This window comes from Megalops cyprinoides, chromosome 24 (genome assembly GCF_013368585.1).
Source record: "Megalops cyprinoides isolate fMegCyp1 chromosome 24, fMegCyp1.pri, whole genome shotgun sequence".
Lineage (NCBI taxonomy): Eukaryota > Metazoa > Chordata > Actinopteri > Elopiformes > Megalopidae > Megalops > Megalops cyprinoides.
This window is the reverse complement of record NC_050606.1, coordinates 16731414-16755484: the sequence shown is the minus strand read 5'-3', so window position 1 is coordinate 16755484 and position 24071 is coordinate 16731414. Positions and strand designations below refer to the sequence as shown.

General features: G+C 44.7%; 1 protein-coding gene across 2 annotated transcripts in view; it reads right to left on the bottom strand.

The window, feature by feature from the left end:
* The window catches only part of LOC118771435 (protein disulfide-isomerase TMX3-like), a 34882-nt gene that overhangs the window by 9833 nt on the left and 978 nt on the right, over positions 1-24071 (bottom strand). Inside the window, exons 1-11 of one of the 2 annotated variants that reach the window (XM_036519432.1) lie at positions 23992-24071; positions 23847-23886; positions 23406-23529; positions 20358-20403; positions 17585-17665; positions 15865-15964; positions 15490-15567; positions 11588-11654; positions 4203-4301; positions 1884-1941; positions 1469-1522 (exon numbers count right to left, since the gene is read on the bottom strand). In XM_036519432.1, the coding sequence (XP_036375325.1) occupies positions 1469-1522; positions 1884-1941; positions 4203-4301; positions 11588-11654; positions 15490-15567; positions 15865-15964; positions 17585-17665; positions 20358-20403; positions 23406-23496 (674 nt within the window). In that variant the 5' untranslated portion in view covers positions 23497-23529; positions 23847-23886; positions 23992-24071. The remainder of the gene's footprint in view (positions 1-1468; positions 1523-1883; positions 1942-4202; positions 4302-11587; positions 11655-15489; positions 15568-15864; positions 15965-17584; positions 17666-20357; positions 20404-23405; positions 23530-23846; positions 23887-23991) is intronic. The other variant, XM_036519431.1, reaches the window with a different exon arrangement.

Genomic DNA, 24071 nt, shown 5'->3' with positions numbered 1-24071 from the left:
TTCTGTTTTGTTGTGTTGTGCTATGCATGGAGGGGGGGAGGGTGGAGGAGCAGGCACCGCAGTGCGTCATGGGAAAGAGGAAGGAGCTGGGTGGCAATGCGTTTGGTCCTGGGGTATCTGTGGCTTCCTTTGCCCCAACGCTGGGTCTGAGAGATGCTCCACGATGCACAAGGATCCAACAAGTGCCACTGCAAAGACAGCAGCAGGAATCACCCTGACTACAGCGATAGCGATAATTATTCCCAGCTCCTTTATTCATTATGAAAGGCTTTAACTAAAGGTGCCACAAGGTGAGCTGCATACCCATCACTTGGAATTTATTAAAAAGGAGCACGAGCCTTAATGCTCTGGATTTCCAACGCCCCTCTTCAAGGATCAAACCCTAAAATACAATAAGACCCAATAAGTCTGGGGTCTATCTAGTTTCTCTTAAATCCAATATGTTCCTCCAGTGACCCAAACCAAGTTTGTGCGCCGGCCTGGGGCGCTCTTGCAATGAAGGCGGCGGATTACTCTGGCTCATAACCTTGACTCATGCTTGGATGTGATGGGGGAGATAAGGAGCTGACCCGCCGCTGATGTTGACTAATACGCTGTGTTTAAATAGATGCCCGGTGTTGTCTCTCAATGGGGAGTGATGAAGAGCAGGCCCCAGGGCTCTGCTGCTGCTGCTGCTGGGAGCACAGCGGAAAAGTCACCCTGAGAGGCTGTGTGTGTGTGTGTGTGTGTGAGTGTGTGTAAGGGTGCGTGTATGTAAGCGTGTGAGAGCATGTGAGTGAATGTCTATGCGCGTGCACGCGAGTCTCCTTCACGCTGTCGCTCACTCACTCGCCCTGCTCTGTTGCCGGCTGCGGCAGGAGTGAGCACTGCTCACCGCCCACAGAGCCTCCTCTCCCTTCTCCATCAGGTCTTAACCCGCGGACAACCCCCATCGCTCTCTCTGTCACACCGGCGTTACAGCGGAGCTCCGCTTAACACCGCGTCCTCCCACCCACCCGCCCGGCTGTCTGAGTCCTCCTTTCGAGCTGTCCTCCCCTATCAAACATTCAAACTCAAAGTCATTAACGGCCCTCGGTGAGCGTCGCCTCGGCATATCCTTACCCCTGCAGGTGCGATACGGAGGCCCTCCGTAATAAACACCGCTGACGGAGCCGCATTGCGTGTTAGGTAAAATAGGCCAAAAATCACGACAGATAATCTTGATCCGTGCGACTAGGTCAGCATTTTGATAATGGCTACTCTCGACAAACAGCTCGTCTGTCTTCCCCCAAAATTAAGTTGCAACTCCCTTTCAAATTACAGCACTAATGGATTCCAATAAGCAGGTGTACCTGGAGAGTGCCATTAGTCATCGTTTCTCTACTGCTTTGCCTCAAAGTAAGGCTTTTTTAAATTTACGGCCTTTTAGGTTATATTCTTCTATGGCTGACAGCATCATACAGAGCATATTTACCAAGCCTGTACTCACCTGCTGAAGAGATCTCGGTATTCAGTCGCCAGCCTCTTAATCAGAGATTTGTATCTGGGGGCAGAAGGGGGGGAACCACATTGGAAATCAGTGCAAAGGTGAAGGCATCCGTATGTCAGTCATCTTAATCCTGGCTGTACATGCAGTATAGCTCTGATCCCCTGTGGAAATCCTATGCATTTGCATGTTTAAAGGCACCTGGGTGCTGAATTTGTATTTCCATTGTTATTCATTACCTCTGCGCACACTAACATCTAGGATGGTTTTCATAGCTTCTGTTTCATGTATTACCCATTCCTGCAGCTGGGTGTTCGCAGCTGATGTGATTTGAGGTTACCTGAGGTCATTGCTCAAGGGTTCACAAGCAGGACCTTACCTTACTTAAGACTTACACCTGAAATTAAAAAGGCAGTACCTGGTGCTCTCTTCCGTTGGATTCTTCTCATCGATGACTGCTATGGCCACCAATTTGCCTGTAACAAGGAAGGCCATTACAGACCACTGTATCACGAAAACTCTCCCTCTCACCTAGCAGGGTTTTTGATCTTTTTATCTGGTGTCTTCCCTAAATTGAGAGAGGAAACAGGGGAGATAGTGTGACCATCCCTGGGTGTGAGAGAGACTGAAAAGCCCATCGCACCATGTGACAAACCCACCGCGTCCTCGGAAAAGTTCTCTGCGATCTCTGTGACAGCCACAGTCCGCCCCCCAGTGGTCAAAGTGTAGCACCGCAACACAAACGCTTCAGTCTGACCTACTGGGTCTGGGCATCATGACTATGAGCTGTGAATAAACAACTCCCAAACACAACAAGTAAAGACCCCCTATCCTGGTGTGATTTCGCCATTTAACTGCAAACCTAAATCTATTTTGGTCTTCGGCAATGTGGGTTGCACAGAAACAGCTCTCTCAAAACGCAGCTGGCAGCTGTTCCAAAGAAGGTTCTGATTCAGTACGACCGCTGGACTGCCTTTGAGAAGGTCAGTTTAATTACCGTAATGACAAACAGCAGCACATTCTGAAAATGATTTTAAATGACATTTTAAACTCACCCTCATCCAGGAAATGACCCCACTGCTCCTAATTCCTACGTGCAACACGAGATTTATAAGGAGTACGTTGTTAAATAATTAAAGCTTTCTCCTGCTTTCAAAGGTCACAACGGATGTGACCTCTAAAAGGGGACCCCATTCCGGAAGATTTACACCTAGTACCCAGTACTCCTTCTCCAGAGACAATGAAGCAATCAGTTTATTCCATTACACAATCCATTACACAATCTGTTCCTTCATACAATGTAGGAAATTTGGATGCACATCCCGTGAACCCTTTAGCTCTCCAGACTACCTGTAGGAGAAGGAGTTAAAGCTGGCCGCTTAATGATCAGATCAGCGGCGCATGACACCCCCAGGATATTTCCAACGCTTTAGAAGGAACTGAGGAATGTTGCGGACCGCCGTCCCTTGGCACTCAGGTGGGCTACGGTGCGTGGATGGCCTGAGGACTCCGAAAATAATCCTGAGCTAAATTCCTTGAGCGTGCGGTAATGTGGGCTAATTGAGCAGCAAAAAAAAAAAAAAAAAAAAAAAAAAATGGGAGAAGATTAAACTAAAGCCGTGGGGTATCTGTGGTCACTCTCCAAAAATAGGGTTGACTGTCACCTCCCTTGTCAGTCACCTATAACAAAACCACCACAGTATCACAATAACATCCCACTGATATGGGAAAAAAACCTTTAAAATAATTGTAGAGCCGGGGTAGAGAGACCTGGCTTTCATTTGGCAGAGATCTAAGATACATAACATATGCAAATGAACCATTCCATAGACCAAATGAATTAAGGTCACTATGTGGTCAACATACTCGATGTTTAACCACTTGCAAGCCGTTTTTTTAACTTTAAGACCAAGTGATAAGAAAGAAGGCAGTGGCCATTCGCTGGACGCCCTGTGGTTGACTTTACTGGCCATCTTCGTCAGGGCGGATGTCACAAGCTCTATCGGTGTCTATGGAAAGCGTCGCCTGCCTATCTGAGCGTTTCTCACACTTAACCTCACTGTCCTCGCCTGCAGTGACATCACGCTGCACAACGGCCCATTTGTTCTCTGTAAGCTGAGAATGCTGAGCAAAGCAGATCGTATCTCGGCACCTGCAAGTTCACTGCATGTCGATTTAAATAACGGGCAAGGAGCCAATAAATGATAAACAAACACTTGTAAATGATTATTCATATGAGCCTGATGACGCACTATACTAACTGAAGCAGCCAGAACACGTGGAAAAATTTGATAGTCAGCCAGTCAGTCACTTTATGGTGAATGAATCTATGGGTTAATAATAGCTCAGGACCTGGAAGTGTTCCAAGCTGTACTCCAGGCAGAGTGTGAACTGCACTGAGCAGGTAGCAGGAGGGCCTTCAAATGCAAGCCAAGAGGTCTTTGACTGCGGCGCATTTCTGTGCACATCAGCATGCTCTAGTACTGTGTTTCCCAACCCTGCTCCTGGAGGCACACTGTCCTGCATATCTTCTATGTATCCTTCCTGCTTGACTAAATCAGGTGTGCTCAGCTAATCAAAAGTGCCACTGATGAGTTCAGTCAGGTAGGTAGAGCAGGGATAGATAGAAGATATGCAGGACGGTGTGCCTTCAGGAGCAGGGTTGGGAAACGCTGCTCTAGTACACGTTCGGTCACCCAGAGGGGCCAGCGACGCAGGAGCGCGAAAGAGAGCCCACCTGTATCTCCCAGTTCATAGAGAGTGAATCCATCAATCTGGAGGTACCCCAGGAAGCGCTCCCTGTTGACCCAGGCGGACAGCTCTCCATCCCGGTACTCTGAAAGTAAAATGCACACGGAAACTGAAAAAGCAACCACTGGATGCTGCTCACTGGATCACTGACGTTACAACACATGTTAGATATGTTGTCTCTTATCTTTAGGGCAGTCAGTGTATTTTTATAAAACAAATCACTGGGAAATGTTGCCAGGGCTGTTATTGGAGCTGCTGATTTGCCTTGAGATACTGGGGATTAGAAAGGATAAATGTACCCAGAAAGCTGTGTTAATGCTGTAATGTTACCTGCTTAATGCACTAGATGGCTGGTCAGCTATGCTCATCATCCAAACATTTAGCAATATGGTAGGATACTAAAGCTTAAAACTGAATGAATACACTTTGGTTCCTTTGTGCTGGAAGTCGCTCTAGATAAGTCTGCTAAATGAATTTAATGTAATGTAATGTAAAAGCTCTTCCTCCTCCTCTTCCTCCTCCCCCACAGCTCATAAATCAGGCTTGTTTACTTAATCTGCAGCTGACTGAATGTGATTAAATTTAAGGATCCTTTAATGTCTTTGTCCCAGCCTCAGACAAGTATTCAGCTTTTAGCACAGCTTAATGCTCCTGTGTCTCATCAACCAGTAGCAGGCAGGTGACTGACAGGACTTGGCTAGCCAATCAGAGCCCCTCAAACATGAATGTTTAATGAGCCTTTACATGGAATGGCCATCTTTGCACAGACTGCTAACCATTAGCATATAAACCAGCCTGCTCTGAGTGTGAGGCTAGTGTTCCTGTATATTTCTGACATAGCTTGCCATATATGCTACCCTCTAATGGAACAGGAAGGCAGAGGGAGTGTGAGTGTGTGTGTGTGTGTGTTTGTGTGTTTGTGCGTGTGTGACAGAGAGAGAGAGAGAGAGAGAGAGAGAGAGACAGACAGACAGACAGACAGACAGACAGAGACAGAGATGTATTCTCCTTAAACTTGTGGGAATTGAGAGGAAAAAAGGGAAAGACATATTCTCTACTGGGAGAAAGTGTCCAGGGTTATTCCTCAAAACAGCAACACTTTCACATTGAAAGGAACAACATTTATTTTCTCTCTGACCTGGCAGGCAATACATACTGACCTAAGGTCAGTGTTTGTCAGAGCTTTTGTTGGGAGAAGGCATCCACTCACTAATTCACTCACTTCGGGAAAAGTATCAGTAGTAACGACCCACGTTACAAACAGACCACATAATCTACAGAGTGAAACTCTTGTGGACAGCAGCTTTTCCACTGAAATCACAGTTAAACTCTACGCATACGCCTCTTTCCCATTACAGCTGACCGGAGGCGCTCCATCCACTCCTGTCACCTTCTCGTGTCACATGCTTCTGCCTCAGTCTGCTCTGGCTTCCGCTCTACTCTTCTTCCACTCCTGAATGACATTTTTCAGACCCTTCATCACGGGCGTGTCCTTTGTCCGTGTCCTTTGCTGACAATGACAGGCAGCCCACAGTGGCAGAACACACTGGTTTTGTTCTGCTGGGGATAAGGGTGGGTAAGTCAGCCAGGGTTTCCTCGCCTCACCCTGCATTTAGTCAGAAGCCTGCGAGTTGCATGGATGGCATCACTGGAGTAGCATCCGTCCTCCAATGAGCACCCACTCTACCGTACTGCGCTGTGTGATGTGCGAAAAATTGCATCCAGCTACATGCAAGAGTATCAGACGACTGCCTCGGTCTGGCCTCAGCAAATGTAGCAGTTGTAACTATGAAACAAGCCTAGTGTACGGTTGCAATTCAAAAATAGGGCTGCATATAAGGGAAAACGGCAAAAAATATATAAATAACATAAAATTGCTCTTCAAGTTTAAGGACCAAGTTCACTGCAGTTATATCCAAGAGGCCGCCGAGTGCGACAATGTACTGACTCAGAGTTACGTCACGCTAAATGTTATCAGGGCCTGCTTCCTCTCCTAACAACAGGCACCAGCTGCAAACTGCGCAGATGCTTTACACTCTCGTTACAGCTCAATTAGCAGAGACACTCGTTTAGCCTTGCAGCAGGCTGCGACACTGCAACTGTCATCCTGTGAGGCACTGCGACTCCGGAAAAAACAAAACAACATCAGACAAACACATAAACTGCCATTACCGTGTCTGTGGCGTTAAAACAACAAGCAAGAGAAGAAAAGCCAATAAAGTAAAACCAGGCTGAGGGAAAATGCCATACAAGTTAAAGTGTATCACCCAGCATTTTACAAATGTACTTTAGTTTGTCAAAATATACACTGTACACTAGAATGTCAGTCATTAGATTTACATATAAACTGCCAAGGTAATAGCAGTTTAAGTGTTTGTCTAATGTTGTTTGCATACATATTACTGATATTACAGCATTTACATGTATCATTCTGCAATATATGCAATATATTTCTACATGATGTAAACCGTATTCTACAATAACAACAAATTTATATATATATATACTTTGTGATACCTGCAGTATACTTAAGCATGAATTATGATATGTATTGCTTAGTTTTTATAGCATATTCCACAACACATTAACAAGATTTGCCTGTAATGAGGAGTATCCACCTTAGGACAATGAAATGACACTGCAAAAAATGAGGACCACAGATTGTAGAATATGATCGGTGTTTAAAGTTACTCATCTGCTTCACTGCTCTTGTGGTATTGAAAGACAGCTGACACTCTGTTCCCTCATCAGTACTGAGAAAAAGGAGAAATGAGCTCCAATAACCCTGTTTTATAGAGCCACAAAGGTCTCTTATGCCACGGAGAGCATGGAAATAAACTCCGGCAGCGACACAGAGATACTGTGATAGGTGGAACCGAGCTGAAACCCGACCCGCCGAGACGCCTGTGCATGCTACTAATATTACGTTCGCGCCTCTTTCTACCAGGAACCTGAGGTCAGTGCTTCCTGAGGATTTTTTTTTTCCCTGTGCACCTTCAGGAATTAGAAACTTTAAACTCTCTCCAAGCCACCTACTCGGGAGCGGCGGCGGATGCAGGCAGCTTGAAATGGCTTCAGAAGCATGCTAACCGACCTGCCGTTTCTCCCCGCTGAGGCTGTGATCTGGGGATGTGCCGGTTCAGAGACGTTCGTCTCCCTTGAAAATTCCGCGACGCGGCAAGTCAAATTTTTACAGATATAGCCCATATGGAGCTATTAATAAAGCACAGAGGAGAAATTTACACCTCCATTAGCACTCTTCAAGGCCTTCAGCGTGATGCAGCAGTTTAGTAACCACGCTTGTAACCAGGAGGTTGCCGTTTCAGTGCCGAGGTCAGGCACAGTTTCTGAAAATACCCAGCTGTACAAACAGATAATAGGTAATACTGAAAGCTATCAGAGGGTATTTGCTAAATACAAAACAGTAATATTTATCAATATTATTACTATCATTATTGTCATTATTATTAATATTAAGAATAAGAACAAGAAGAATAACAACAACATATCTAATATCTGAATGCCAGCTTCTAGCAAAGGAAGCATTGGAGAATAATCAGCCCTAGGTCTGACTCGTCTGTCTGTTTTGCACTTGATCTGAACTGACAGAGTGTGTGCTTTAGGCTGACAGGGGAAGATCACTATTGACCAGAGGGGAGGAGCTTAGAGTCAGCTTGTCAGGAGGGCCGGCCTACCTGACACGTCAGCCCCGCTCAAAGGCCATGTGTTTCGCCGATTCCCTGATACCTTCAGGGAACCGGATCGAGTAGGAGCTCTCGCAGCGCACCTGGAGATATGCAAATGTGACCCCGGCTCCGGCTCCGCCAGGTACCGCCGGAGCACCTGCGGAATCGCTCCCTCCTCTTTGTTTTCTTTTTGAAGTCCACGGATGGAAGCACCTCGGCCGGCGCAGTCGGAGCGCGCAGGGCCGTTGCCAGGACACGTCCAGCTCCGCCAGGACGAGTAAGTACTCGGAGGAGAAGGGGGGGGGGGGGTTTCAGAGTCAAACGCGTGGGGCGAGTTCAGAGGCTGTGCGTGAAACAGAGCCGCGCAAAGCCGACACGTCTGTCTCTGTGTTCCTTTCCTGTCAATCTGAGAGCACTGACAGGAGAGGAATCTAAAAGATGGATGAGTTAGTTTTATGATGCTTTTGTTCTGAAATACACGGGAGCCACGGGGCACTAAGCCTGCAAATCTCACAGAAAGGCACTGCTTCAAAACGTGTCTGTGTACAAGTTCTTAAAAGCTTCCTTGGACATGAAGGCTTCCACATAAATAATATTCACAAGGTGGAGCGTTACGCGCACCCACCGGCTATTTTTTTAGGCTGCCTAAAATGATTGACGTGAATCTGCTGAAGCAGAACGCTTTATTCATTTGCTATCCAACACGCTGCACAACTTTTTTTCAGACCACTTTCAGACATGATGTTCAACTTGTTCAACTTTTTATTTCCCTCCCCACTTCCTCCACAGTCCGGAATGCACTTTGTTTTTTCTTTCTCCGCCAAGCCGGCTCGGCGCAGACTAATCAAAGCCCTCTAGCGCCACATCAATTAGAGTTCTCCCAAAGCAGGTCGCTATATTTGAACAATGAGTCAAGATCGCTGGTGTCTAAAATTAAACATGCCGAGCAGGTTTCGCAAGGCAGGATGGAGATACAGGACTCTGGTCTTAGCAGGAATTACGATACCCATCCCGCCGCGGGGGCTCAGCAGAGTCCGCGCTTTCGGCAGCGCGTGATCGCCGTCCGCGCCGTCAAACGCCCAATTACTCTGCTTCCGAACGCACCTGCAAAGCCCTTACCGGGTCTCCCGTTACGAGACGCCTCACAAGGCCTGGCCCTTTGAAACCACGCCGGCGTTAATACTGAAATGAGAAAACAAGTCGACCACTCTTTTTTAAAAACAGCTATCGGCATAACCACATCCTGCATTTACAGTGGCACAGTCTTGAGACAACAACGTTGTCAGGACTATCAATAAATATCATCACTAGGGGACACATTGCAATGACTGACACAGTGAAAGGAGGAAGGAAATGACTTATAGTTCTTAGAAGAAAATCTACAGAAACTACAGAAATTACATACTTCTCCCTCCTAGCCTTCCCATCAATGTCTTTTTTTAATCCTTGCTTTCACAGATAGCTTTAACAAATAACTTAACAAACTCTAGGCTATTGCCACAAAGGAAACTTCTGTGTCGTGTTTCAGCTGCAGGTTGGCCTAGTTCGGCTGCTCTCCCTGCCCAAACTAGGACACACAGGGGCTTGGACACGTGGGAGGAACTATCACACGGTACAGTGAAGACATCTTTATATGCAACACAGTGTAAATTGTTGCATCTAAGCATATTTAAGAGATTTTCCATGAGGCAGAACTGCGAAGTACTACAGGGAACTAAAATTGGTTCCAAAGAGAAAAGACAGGGTAAGACTAAGGTCGAATGAACGCTCCTTACAGTTTCTTACTGACCTTTTTGATCTGGAGGGCAAAAAAGAAGAACAGATAGCTCTGAACTCAGCTGTCTGGAATGTTAATTGTATGCTTTTTTCTGTTTTTATTTTTCCATGGTTTGCGTGAACCCAGGTGTGTAGAAGCGCATCCCCACTCCAGCAACATGGACAGATCGCCCGAGCCAATCGGAGGCATGGACACAGCTTACTCCGCTCACTCCACGACATTCCAGCCGCTTTGGCCCCCGCCCCCCCATCCCCCGGGATCCCTGGACGTGCTCTACATCCGGGTGCTGGAGGACTCGCCCGACGGGGCCATGTTCGTGGTGCAGATCCACTGCCGGGACCCCTTCCTGCTGAGCTACTGGCAGCGCAAGGCCTTCTTCCACAACGGCCAGGTGCAGCAGACCGACATCCTGGAGCGGGAGGGCGGGGACGGGCTGGAGTTCGTGCTGCGCCCGCTGCACCGCTCCCAGCGCCTGCCCAACTCGCACTACTGGAGCCCCTTCATCGTGGCGCTCTGCCTGGACGCCCTGCTCTTCCGCTACCGCCTGCCGCCGCAGCTGCACTGGAACGGCGACATCCAGCAGGTGATGAAGGAGAACACGCTGGTGCTCACACGGTGAGGGGGGGAGGGCCAGCCAGGAGAGACCGGCGCGGCCCCTCCCACCGGGCAGAGAGACACAGCGGGGCGTTCGCAAAATTCACACCCCGTTCAGTTGGCGCTGGTTCTGGGAAGAGGGACCGCACGGTCGCGGGTAAGGTCTTCATCTTGAGTTTGCCAGGATAGGAACGATTCAATCACAGGAGAGGCTGTTACGATGGTATTCACGCCAGGTTAGGGGTGCAGAAGTGTGGACATGTGTTTGGGAACCTTTCCCAAAACAGCCATTAAAGTGCTGCTGTCCCTAGTTGCAGGCTCTATCCCTCACAAACCAAGAACTGGCAAGAACCGTATTAATGATTTAAGGATATTCCGCATACACAGTGTGCTCCTAGACCCGCTGCTCTCACCACCGAGTTGTCTGACCAAAAGAGATCCAGCGGAGATGGTCAAATCACTGTGACACATATGCTGATACCAATGTGGCCTCTTCGGAATGTGGTATGCACTTTGGTGCTTGGGTCATTGGGCTGCTCAGCTGGCCTCAAACGAGTCTGTCTCCACACAAGTATTCACATTCTGCAGAAGCCTGACCGGGAGCCAAGGGGTGCTAAAAGACTTTATAAACTTAAGAGCACCCTTGTAACACCACACAGTTTGAGGAAAAACCAGAAAAAAAGCAAGCTAGAAGGCAAAGATTTTAATTATTTGTAAAATAAGCTTATATAAGTAATAAGTTATGTATATATGCAATATGCTTCACTTTGTGAAAGTCACTGCACTTGTGAAAAATGTGTTAAATAAGGGATGTGTTAAATGAGGAGATATCACAGCGGGCGGAAGGGAAAAAATGGCTAAAAAGCATTGCAAATGGAAACATAACATAGCTCTTCCATCCATTTTTAAAAAGAGTAAAATGAATGGCTTCCCTTTATCAAAGCATACCAAATTCTCCTGAATGAGATGTCCTATGACAACAGCTCTGCTGAGTGATCAAAGTACACTCTCTGGGAGTGTAATAACATAAAAACTGCCTCTGAATGGCATCGGCACCACATAACAGCATTAGGAGTTTAAATCCCACGTTTACGTCAGGGGAAAAGCAAGGACAACGCCAACCGCTCTTGAACGCAAGCATTTCTGCCATTCAGGTACGTGAGCAAAACAACTCAACACTGAAATAAACAGACAGCAGTGTGAAGGGCCGGGGCTGTGGAAGTCCTTCAGAATGTTTGCTTTGTTCATGGTTAAAGTAATCCTCACGAGCCCAAACCCCCCTCCCCTCACCCCGATGAATATGATAAGACTCACCATCGTAGAGGAAATAGGTTCCATCCTTGAACACCGCCACGGAAGGGAGCTCTTGAAGAGTCACTGCCTACAGAAAAAACACAGAAAGCCTTTGAATTGTCACCATAATGCTGTTAAAAGGGCGGCAGTGTGGTACAGCAAGGGATCGCAGTATTTCAAATAGCACGTTTCCTGAGGCTGTGGGTTCAAATCCAGGCTGTAGCCCCCACATTGTGTTCTTAAACTTTTTTTTTTTTTTTTTTAACTTTTTGCATTTAATTTTTTGCTCCACCAGATATCCAGTTGTATAAATGAATAATGTGCAAGCTGCTTAGAATTTCTGCAAGGCAACTAAATAATGAAATAAACAGATTTAAGGCAAGTGTTACTTTTTCATTATTTATTTCAAAGATTCTGTATACTACCAAGACACTGAACTCTATATGTGCTTGAAAATTCTGTTCCCAATACTGAATGTTCCATCACCAGAATGCCTTAACACCAGAACTTCTTAAATCCTCAACTTAAATTGCCAACAGAACTCCCTAGCGAAATCAGGAAGAAGGAAGGAAAGTGTGAGTGGCTTCTTTGATAAATGGTCTTGGTTTATACCACATATTTTTTCATCATATTTGGTGAAAAAATGAGAATTAGACTTCCAAAGGTAAAATTAACCTGTATTGTACGCTGACCCCACTAGCTGTGGGAGAGTGAGGCTAAGGCAAGCAACAGGGGTGAAGCCTACCACATAATGCTCATGTCAATAAGTCTATCAGTCTTCAGATCACCTGACTATACGATCAGCATTGGAAAAGTACCTAAACCTGTCCGCTGTGCTTATGAAAATGAGGCTGTCGTGTACAAAGATATATTATACGTTAAGTAAGCATTCAAATGATATTTGTTTACACTGGAATAATACCATGTGCTTTGTCATGCTGAGGCCCTGTATCACTGTATCAGCACAGGAGAAACCTGAAGTAGACTGAGCATTTGGTGTCTTACAAATAATCAGCTCTTCAACTTACAAACATCTTACAACACTAGATGATCTTTTTTCAGTCTGTGTCCAGATAGAACGATTGAATTTAAAATTTCAACAATATAACTGGAACCTGCAATGTATTTCTAAGTTACTAAATTGTCCAGACAAAGTAAACATCTATTAAAACACTGATTCTCAATCCTGCTCCTGAGGGCCCCCTGCTCTGCACATTTTCCATCTTTCCCTGCTCTACCTACCTGACTGAACTCACCAGTGGCACTTTTGATTAGCTGAGCACACCTGATTTAATCAAGAATATGCACACTAATTTCAATCAGGTGTGTTTGGAGCAAGGATAGACAGAAGATATGCAGGGCAGTGGGCCTCCAGGAGTGGGATTGAGAAACACTGTGTTAAAACATGAACCTGCAGATATATGGTTGAGTATATTTAAAAAATGCTTCCTGAAATGACAGATTCATTGCAAATAACTTTCTGCAAAGACCATTCCTTGGAAGCTGGCTTAAATAACAATGTGTGATGGATTGCATATAAAAAAACAAGACCTTCATAGAATGTAAACAGGAAAGACAGATAAACAAAGTACTTCCAGGCGATGTCCAATGCCAGCGCTGGAGCTGTTTATCTGGGTAATCACTGGCAAAGCCACAAAACTTTCCCCATGGCTTTGAGTGGCCATGTACCAGCGATGACAGTGAATGACAATGACAATGGTTTGCAATTTGCTATGGATTTTAACATGTCATGTCAAAACGTCTTCCATAACAATTTCTAATTTTTCTTCTTCTTTTGTAACAATGCCTTGTTAAAATAGATCAGCGGTTCCCAAACGAGGAAGACGTCTCCATTGGTTTAAACAGAATAAATTGCCTTCTGGTGAATTTCATTCTGGGCCCGAAATGATTAAACATACTTACTGCAATTCAAAGTATCACAATTAATCTGACTCCCATGTGAGAACCTTTTTCAAGGATAGCACACATACAACCCATAATTTAAACCTTTCAAAGGGAATCGCAATTCTATCAAGCTTCTGGCTGCTAACTCTATTCCCTTTGATGACGTACCTTTATCAATTTTAAAATAATACGCACTGACATTGGCACACTTGCCTTTTCGGCTCTGGACAGAAGAGTACAGAGAAAAAGAGAAGCTTTGAGAGCCAGGGATATAAGACAGACGGAATGGCTTCATTAAAACCAACAACCGAGCAAAATAACAACGGCCGCAATTTCAAGCAGTTACGCCACAGCGTCTGCCATTGTGCTGCGCTCCGAGAAGAAGGATCCCTGCCATTCTGACTGGGCTCCACTCAAAGCCTGACGTTTGTCGCACAGCAGATTACATGCTGTACCCAGGCAAGAGATGTCCCTGTTCTCTGGCCATCGCAAGCACATCCTGACTTCTTAAATTCACAGATACGCCCTCCCCGCTCCTGACAGCGAGCGCGAGGGCATGACACAAAGTGAAAACGCGTCAGTTAATTCCCCTGTCGATCTTCGAGGCGCTGCTCTGACGCCCCGTTCCGGCTGGGGAGCTCCTTAATGAGAGCCCTATCCTCTGAACAAACTGAAATTTGGCCCAGACTGAAATCCACCACCCCAGTGCCGTGGGGGAACAGGGCGCCTTGTTATAGGACTGTTCCATTTATTGCAGATGTTCTGAAGTTCTGGCTCCCTGGGAATCCTCAACGGCCGTCCGCGTTTATATAGCGCCTTTTCACAGATGCCAAAGCACTTTAAAGCACAGGGGGAGGACCCTTCTCAACGGCGGCCAATGTGTAGTGGCTGCTTGTGCCAGAGCACTCACCAATCATCCCCTGGTGAGATTTACTTGGGCAATTAAACCATGACATGACTATAAGACCTGTGGTCCAATCAGCAGAGAGCAGTGTATAGACAGCCTATGTATAAGCATTGCAGTTTTAACTCAAGCTACATTTCATAGAAGCAATGATAGTATCCAGGTACTGCTGATCCTAGATCAGCGCATATAAAGACAGACTTTACTGTCTAATCAGTCAACAAAGGAAACCTTCGCATAACCTTCAAAGGCACTGCATTTAAGAGCAAAATTCATGTCTACGCTTGCAGCATGACAGGGTAGGTTTTGTACTCAGGGACTGATGTTCTTGACGTTAAATCTAACATGGCTTTTCTGTTTTTTATTGCAGTTTGTTGTTAGTCTCGTACAGTCCTCTGGACTACATTAAAATTTAAGTCCAGAATACACTGAAGACTTCTAAAAATGTCCAGTTCTGCCTGTATATTCAGCAAGGGATATGAACCCTCTCCATTCAGTCACATATATAAATACTGCTTGTTTTCAGTGACCCAGAACATAAAAGACAAGGAAATGACATATAATGACAATAAACACTGGTTGATTGTAAGGTCTGCAGAATGTCACTGGCTACAAACATTAAAAAGTAAAGACTAAGTGAAAAATAATAAACAACCCTGTCAAAGCACATCGTAAGATGTCTTACCAAAGATCATAAAGACCTCTTTGAAAAACGGAGCTCCAATTTGCGACCAAGAAAACAAACGTAAACACCACTGAATCCACACACATTTGAGAACATACGGAATATATTTAGGAAAATGCAGGATTTTTTTCACCAGGCCTCTGTCAGGAAACATCTGAGCCTTTGTCGTTTTAAATTCAGAAATAGAGACTATTTTCATTTAATTAGTCCTAACTTCGCCTTGCGCCTCCCCTTCCTGCAACTACAGGTAGCTTAACAAAACTCTCAGCTAGTGAACATTCTTTAAAGTCTCCCTCTCCCCTGAAAGATGAAAGGCGGCCGCGAACAGGAATCTCGAGGACGGAGATGAAACGGCGGCTCCCTTCCGGAACGTTCCATCGGCGAGCGGCAGCCGGCGGAGATAGAGCCTTCCTCAAATCCGGCACTCACCTTGGGCAAGATGTCCTCGGGGGCGGAGAAGAAGTAGGTGTACACTATCAGCTCGGAGGCCACTTCGATGTACTTCTCCTGGTGGCGATAAAAGCGGAGGATAACCATCAGCCCACTTTATCAAAACCAGAAGCTTCTACTTGGATTCCTGCCATTTAGCAAAAAAAAAATTTTTCCAAGCTTTTTTCTTTCCCCCGGGGAAAACCATCGACCCCTTTCAATCTTATGATTATATTAGCGCCTAGTTATTTGACGCTCAATACCTTCAACGGCGTGATATGTTATGATAGCACGTGTTAACTGTTACAGATAGGGATTCAGAACAACAGTTCTACGCAGTCAGACCCCAGAAGTCTTCCCACAGCTGGCCGTTACCTTGAGTGGCGACTCGCCGCCGATGTAGACGAAGACCACGTTGTGTCGGCTCAGAACGTGCTCGAACATCTGCTTACTGGGAAGGGAGCGGACGACTGGCCTGCACAGGGCACACACACACACACACACACACACACAGAAGCTCAGGGCACTCTGTTCGACATTCTCTTACGGGATCAATCTGGGGACATCTGTCTGAAAGGGTTACGGTGTAGTTTGTCAGCCGATTCTGAGCCAAGAAGAGACTGCATGCTGCGAAAACGCACGTAGTTAGTTGTGCTGGTGTATGGCGCCACCTAGTGGCCACTCCGAAAGCCAGACAACCGACTGCATCAACCCAGTCAAGGAGAGCCTGCTTCGCCCACAGACCCTCACTGTGGTTATCATGTGTCTGGTCCATTCACAGGACAATCTCCCCAGGGGTGTCATGTGGCCACTATGTTACCATAATTGCATGAGTGAAAGACCTCCTCCCATCTTTCTGCTTCTATTCAATGATTTCAATTGATGACTATAGTTCACAAGCTCAGTAAGAAAACATTTCACACAGGCACTTATTTCTATGGAGGGTGAATCAATCGATCCTACCCTAACAACAGATTTTTTGTTCAAATATGAGATCAGCTAATCCAAACACGAAATAGGCCAATAATATAGTTATTATATACAGTTAATATATATTATAAACAGATTTAGCATATCAATTTAAGAATTTATATAAATAGAAAGCACCTGCATTGGACATGGTTAGAGAGTGGGCAGCACAACAGGTATCAATGACACCAAAGGACGTGGCAAAGCTATAGATCTGCACTACGGTCCTGAAGTTGTGAACAAACTACTGACCGAGACAAGGAGACTAATTACTGGCTTGGATCAGGATCTGAAGGTATTGTTAATCAACAGTAAAAATGAAAGCTGAAGTTTCATTCTGTCCACTCGATATCCCCATAAGAGGGCATATGGATTACCCGCGTAAAAAACTAATTACATGTCATTAATATTCCTTATTTTCTTGCCCGAAGGTGTGTGAGTGCATCCCAGCCTCTGCAGGGGGGGCCTCTGTTTCCGCGGAAACATGTGGGGCTTCACACTGCGCCGGAGCGGCGCTGAATATTCAAACGTGTAATTATTCACATTGTCCCTCGTTTATTCCAGAACTGACTGAGAGCTGCAGACACGGAGGCCAAGACGCTTACAACCTCTCCGTATGACGCGGGAAACAAGGAAAACAAACTCGGGGGGAGAGGCAGGGAGATGAAAGATACCGAAAGCTTTAAAAAGCGCCAACCAAAGTGACAGGTTTTTCCTCAGCACATATCACACTTTACACCATTGATTGGAAAGTTGAAGCGCAATACAGGCACAATTATTGATGCATAATTCCTACACAATTCCCAATGACTCTCGTGAGGAGACAGTGGAACAATATTTGTGTATTGGACATCTGATATGACGATATGGATTCAATTTTATGACACAGCCAGGAGGTGAAAACACTAGATACACTGCACATGGAGTGTAAGAGATAAGAAGCACAGAGTTATTACATCAAGTGTAGTGCACAGAGCAGTCTGTGTCAAGCTGTCTGTGTTGTAATGTGAAGCAAATGCATCAGTGACTTCAGTAGAAATACTATTCACTATTCATTGAAATAACGAAATCTCCAGACAACCCGTCACAGAACGTTACAGAACACCAGCGGCCGTTCAAGCCTTACCCAGAGACCCTGTTGGCAAACTCGATGATGTCATCCTTAGTCCTCGGCCCTCTGTAGTTGTAGGCCAGATCCCCTTTTAACCTGAGCGGGGGAGACCCATTCATTGTTAGACAGCAGTGATGAGAGGCCAGAGAGCAAAACAAATCACGTCTCAATGCAACGAGATAATGCTCTTCAGCTGTCCCTTACACCCAAAAGACTGGAAACATGTATGCATACACTCCTACGCTAACTACTGCCGAGATGTAGTTCAGCCCCCAAGACAAGGCATACAAAGAAACAAAGACATACAAATTACAGCCTTGTGCTTTATAGTATCTCCCAACTGCACCCAGCATAAGACATTAAAGACCTCAGTGGTTTCGCAATGTACAGTCAGTTGGGTGGCCCTGTGTCATAGCACTAAGAAGAGGGGATTGCATGTTTGAATCCCTGGGGGTGCCTCTGCAGTAACCTTGACCCATTTAATCAGAGCTGCTTCAGTAAATATCCGAATAAACGGACTGGTTATATGTAAAATGCTAAAAGGCTGGATGCAGGAACCTGCAAATCAAATGAATAATGCATTGGTTGTTTTCCATTTGGCTCAGTCTGCACACACGGTCAATATTAATTTATCAGCGCACGCAAGATATGTATGCCTAATCCCCAATGCCTTTTAACCTGAAACGCAGAACTGATCTCAGATCTTTTCTGAGATACGGGCACACAGAAAATGTCAGAGATACAGAACGGCAGGAAACCGCCACCCGTCACTGCACCAGCAGTCTGACGGCATAGTTTGAGGGCACAGTCATAGTAACCTCACTTTAATCTCACTGAGAACCTCTGGGTCCCACTGCAGCCAAGGAAGGCAAGCAGAGCCACAGGGTGCTGCTGGGTGCTACAGGAGTACCTGTAGCCTCACTCCTCAGCAAGCCAACAAAGTATGAAGCCATTATTTCAGATGACAGATGAAGATCTCAGAGATCCTAAATTAATATCTTAATATCTTTAGCATCATGTGTAATGTCATAATCAAGATTTCCACTGGCAAGCAACTATGACTCAAGGAAGTAATTCTTTTTAACTGTGAAACTGCAAAAGTAAAAGCAACAGCCTTCAGCGCACCCACTGACAAAGCTTGTTGGATTTCCTTTGCTGTAATCAGATCCCTCCAGCTTTCTATTAGATTAAGGACTCTTTGCTTAGGGGCACTGCAATACACTGCCATTTATTCTGATTAACAAGGCTGTAAATATTCTCCCTCCAAGTCTGAGCCAGCGCCTCCATGACAAGGATTTGTACTGATGCTGGCATTTTGCAGTTTCAGAACAGTAACAGCTACATGTGACTTATAAATTTGTCATATTCACATTATATTCCATCCATTTGAATAATAATAGCTAATGATAATCCACAAAAATGAACAGAATGACACCTCTGCTTTCGAGAAATCAATTTATAAAAAAGACCACGCCTGTGAGTCAGTGACTGGCCTTCAATGCATTGCCTAAGGCTTTTCTCCAATCTTTGACTACATATTCAATAGCCTTAACACATCACCCAGGTGGATGCCAATCATTAGTGGTGTATAGCTACAACTGTATTACTCTGGTTTATGTCTTTTATGTAACTGGGCATAGGGGTATGACAATGCAATGACATGGATGGTGTTACTCCCTGAACTGTGTTGCCCCTGCCTTTAGGGAATTTTGAAGTCCCTGGATGGGATTAAGTGGGGATTATCCCAATGGTAAGGGTCGCCGGGGAACAAGTAGGACTGGGGGAGCCATGGAAACCTCCACAGTCCCAGAGATCCTTCCTTAAGCCCTCAGTACACTTGAGGTAAGAGACCGCACAATTCTAGTCAACTGAGAGGGGTGGCTACTTGGCTCAATCTCCTGCAACCGAATTACCAAAACCAGTCAAGACAGATTTCAGTCATTTCCAATTTGTTGGCATGAATTTGTAGGATTGGAAAAACAATTATAATTATAATTATTAAAATTATTGACTGAATAATTAACCTTCCAAATTCAAACTGACTCAGGGCTAAAATTCTTAATTATTTCAAGAGTAACCTTAAGAATTGACTTAAGTCTAATTTTTTGCACTTCTTTGCTTTACAGTGACATTCAGCATAAGATGAGGCACAATAATTAGGCGCACCATTCATAAAAACTGCGTTACCTCTGCATATACTTACAGTATAAGAGTGAGATTAATATGTACTTATAGCTTAAGTATAAGAGCACATAGGATCATTCAAAAAAGTGTTTTAAATCTCTCGTAAACCTGTAAATTTCTGAATGAATCCTAACAACTACAGTCACATTCAGAGAGCAAAAAGCTGAAGAGAACTGATGCTGAAAGTCGTATACAACCGCTCACAATTTTTCATGGAACGTCTTCTACATCTACAATAAAAATGAAGACGAGAATTTGATCAGGCCGGGATTCTGTTTCTGAAATAATTAATTAGAATTATTCACATCACAGAATTAAAACACGTGGTGAATCCAAACGTAAAGTGAATACAAAACATGTTTCATCTACTTTGGAGCCATTCATGAATAATCTGAACTTTTTACTGATTTAGCAGCACACTTATGTCCAAAAATTAGGACTCCATTGTGTTTTTTGAAACAAAATGTCCATTATTCTTTGGTTCTTTCTTAAAAATACAACACACAGTGGCAAACATATTTACACAAACAGGTTTCGAAATACACCAGCTTTCAAAATAAGTCACAATTGTATTCGCACAAACCACTAAAAAGCTCATACTCACAGTTTTATGGTGGGGTAGCCTCGCACTCCAAACTCTGAAGCAACACCTGAAAGATATTACATTTTTTGTTTATTTCAGGTATGTCTGGGAATATTATCATAACAGTAATTCCCACCGTGTCCTTATCCAGTACAAGGTAAGACGCAATACACATGAGAATAAACACGAACACAAGGCTTTCCCAATGAAGTTTAATATCACAAATAAAACACGTGTCGACGCTGAAACACATATCCTGGTAAAATACAGGCACTAAAAAATGAAGCCTTTATGGAATGTGGCCTATGACTGTTCCTGTACACAATTCACAACAGCATTGGGGTACTAGGGACTGTGATTTGACCGTATGTGGTAATTTGCTTCAACGATCAGAGTTACTCACATTGGTCACATCTTAGGCATTGCCCAGGTGCTCCACCTACATTTTACTCAATGGCCAGTTACTCGGCTGGTTTGCCCTTCAAACCCATTCATACACCAACTGTTCCATTGAAACTCATCCAGTTTCTCTCAGGTCATAAGACTAGAAGGCTGTGTCACCGTGCAGTTTATGTATAGCCTTGTAAAATGAAACCTGCGCATGCTCGGAAATACAATGCTTGTGATGTTTGTGATGTCATGCTGTCACTCATCTACAAATAGCCAAGGCACAACCTCTGCTTTAATTCCACTCCAAGTACAAAGCACCATGGCTCCGACATCTCTGTACCAATACTGCTGCTTAGAAGTGTGTCATCAGCCCTCACCAGCGCATGACAATCACTGAAGCCCATGTTACTGACGCCTCTGAAGCCACTGAAGCCTCCCCTCTAAACATTACATTATATTCATTTAGCAGAGTGACTTCCAGCACAACAGAACATAAGTGTATCCATTCAAGCTGAATGAGCAACATTGTCAGACCAGGCTAACAACACTCCCAAACCAGTGAGTGCGAGCACACTTTTCGGGTCCTGCCCTAAGTTAACCTGTGCAACCTGACTAGACAATCACGTCCATTGACATCTGTCCCAGGCAGGGGGAAATGAGGTAGGGAGGCGGAATGAATCTCGTTAGCCGAGGCACAATCCCGACAGCTGCCACCTGGCTGATATAAATAGCGACCGTGATACGATTTGCACCGAGCGCGGCTGATCCGTCAAACTGCACTTAACAAAGCCAACCTCATTAACTCCCTGGGAGAAATGGGAGACTTAAGAGATTTGGTGGGGAAAATACCTGGGGAGAAAAAGCTGACGAGGGTGTAAGCCCATCTGGAACGGCAATACCCCCCACCGTACGTGACTGTCTCTGCCGTGTAAATGTGCTGACGAACTCACAAGCTAATCTTGCCATCTTACCATATCTATAAATGCATAAATGAATAAACCATAACTATACACCCCAAACAAAGGATGCCTCATTACATTACTGTAATGCCTCCCTTATCCATAGCAGCATAGACAATTATTATATATTTAATTCATTTATACAGGTGGGGTTTTGTTAAAGGAAGCTCAAGGTGACAAGGTCACAAATAGTGCAACTTTCTACTTAAGTCTAGTTTCTTAAACACAGAACCACCAAAGCCATTCAGCCATGGAGTGGGTATAACAAGCACAAGTATTGAGAAGCAGCTAGAGAACCAGACTTGAGATAAGGGTTGTACCATTTATGAAAATTCCCAGAGTAAAGAGCTGCAGTGTAAAATGGGAAATTCGAAGAACAGAAGAAAACCTTGAGCCAAGGAACAATCAATTATGCTGTCATTTTCGGTGTTAAGAAGATCAGCTAAACTAGATGATCAGTGAAAACAGACAATCAGTGAAAATCTGGGAGTACCAATGGTTACTCCTATCACCTTCAAAGCACATTCAGAAAAGAGCTGAAAGAGGATTTGCAGCTCATCATTATGATTCAAGACAGAGTGTCTCTGAAATGTATGATGACAATACGTTAATAAAAAGATATGAGTCAGGTCGATCAGGGGTTCTGTTCGTGGCTGACTGAAACAGAGTCAGTGACATGACTGACACAAAGGAACAGTGCTACTCCTGAATTAAAACTGGTGACAGCACAGCAGAGTTGGCAACCCTGGAGCTATCATAATATGGGTTCATCTATTTTTATACTGCCCATAGCCAAAAACTTGCAAGTGGCTACTTATGTGATAAAGCTTTACAGCAGAGATTATACAATTTGCTTCTCTGACACTTCTAGCAGTTTGACTTTGACTTTGTGTATGCATATAAGCAATTATTCATCTGCCAACCTGAGCAATCAGTGTTGACACATTTATGATCGTTGAAATATACAGGGCTAAACACAGCAGCAAATTACGCTGTGTGATTATATCAAACATAAATCTTTATTACGACCATATCTGTACCTCATCAGGGCCCAAGCTTAGGCTGAGACCTATGATTTGTGCACCACCACTGATGGAGAATGTGGACATTGTCGCTCTGCCATTTCCAACAGTTGAGCGGACAAAGGACAAAATACACACCTATCCATATCATGCATGTTCGTGAGCACCACAGGGCTCTCATGGTAATGACATAAGGCACGGTTCACCTTTCTCCTGGGAGTTTATTCCCAATTCTATACTGGACATTGCTCACAGCACTTTTTCCAGTACCCTCCCAGGTACAACTTCAGGGTAAAATTTCAAGTGTTATTCTCAAGAGATACAGCAAGAATTTTTTTGACTACAGAGGTCGAATCCCTGTTGAGACACTACTATTTGTACCATTGAGCAATTAGCTTGCTTGTTGAAAAATTGCAAAAGCATTCCTTATTAACATGATAGCTGTAGGTAGTATGATAGTATGCATTTAAGAGAGTGTTTAATATACTTCCTCCCTGGAAAATAAATTAGGACAAATAAATTAGGAAACTGGAACAAATTGTGTCTCACTTGTCCATTTTTCAATAGACATGTATACAATAGAAAACATTCCTTGAGTTCCAAAGTAATTAAATACCAGATTTTACAGCTACAAAAAGCCCACGACCACAGGTCAACCAAATATGGGTTTTTTTCCGCATAGTCTGGAGGGGACTTACTTGAGTATGCTGTGGCGTCCATCCTGCCCACATTGACAGGTGACCCTGAGCTCTTTAGCTCTGCCCCAATGTCTCGCCACACTGGCTCCATCTTCTTACAGTATCCGCACCACGGCGCGTAGAACTGCAACAGACAATTCACACATATCAGGAGCTTTGCTGGGGTTCAGTATGGCTGTTTGTTTGCCCTGTTTGCGTGTGTGTGAGTACAAGCTTGTGATTTTTGCCATCCGACTATAGGCCATCTGTGAGTTGGCAAAGAGCGCGGCCAGCAGCCCCAGAACAAACTCTGCATGCAAGCACTTTCCTTCCCCCTGAACACAGAACTCCAGAGCTAGAGCAGACAAGCACCAGCTAGCTGAAGAGAGGACTCAAGAGAACTGGTGGGTTTGACCGGAGTGCTGATGTCTCAGCATGCCAGTGAGTGTGTGCATTACTTACTTTCACCAGCCACACCTCATCCTTCCTGCTGTCCTTAAACCTGCACAATAATGAGAGTTATGTCATCATTTTACTCGATGTACCAATAATTTTAAAAATTGCAAAAAAAATCTTAACCTGTAGCAGGAAATCTGAAACTAATTACCTTTTTGCGCAATGAGCAACTTCAAGAGCTTAAGACAGAGGTACTGGCCATTGAGCTCCTACAGCGTATCTCGCAGAAAC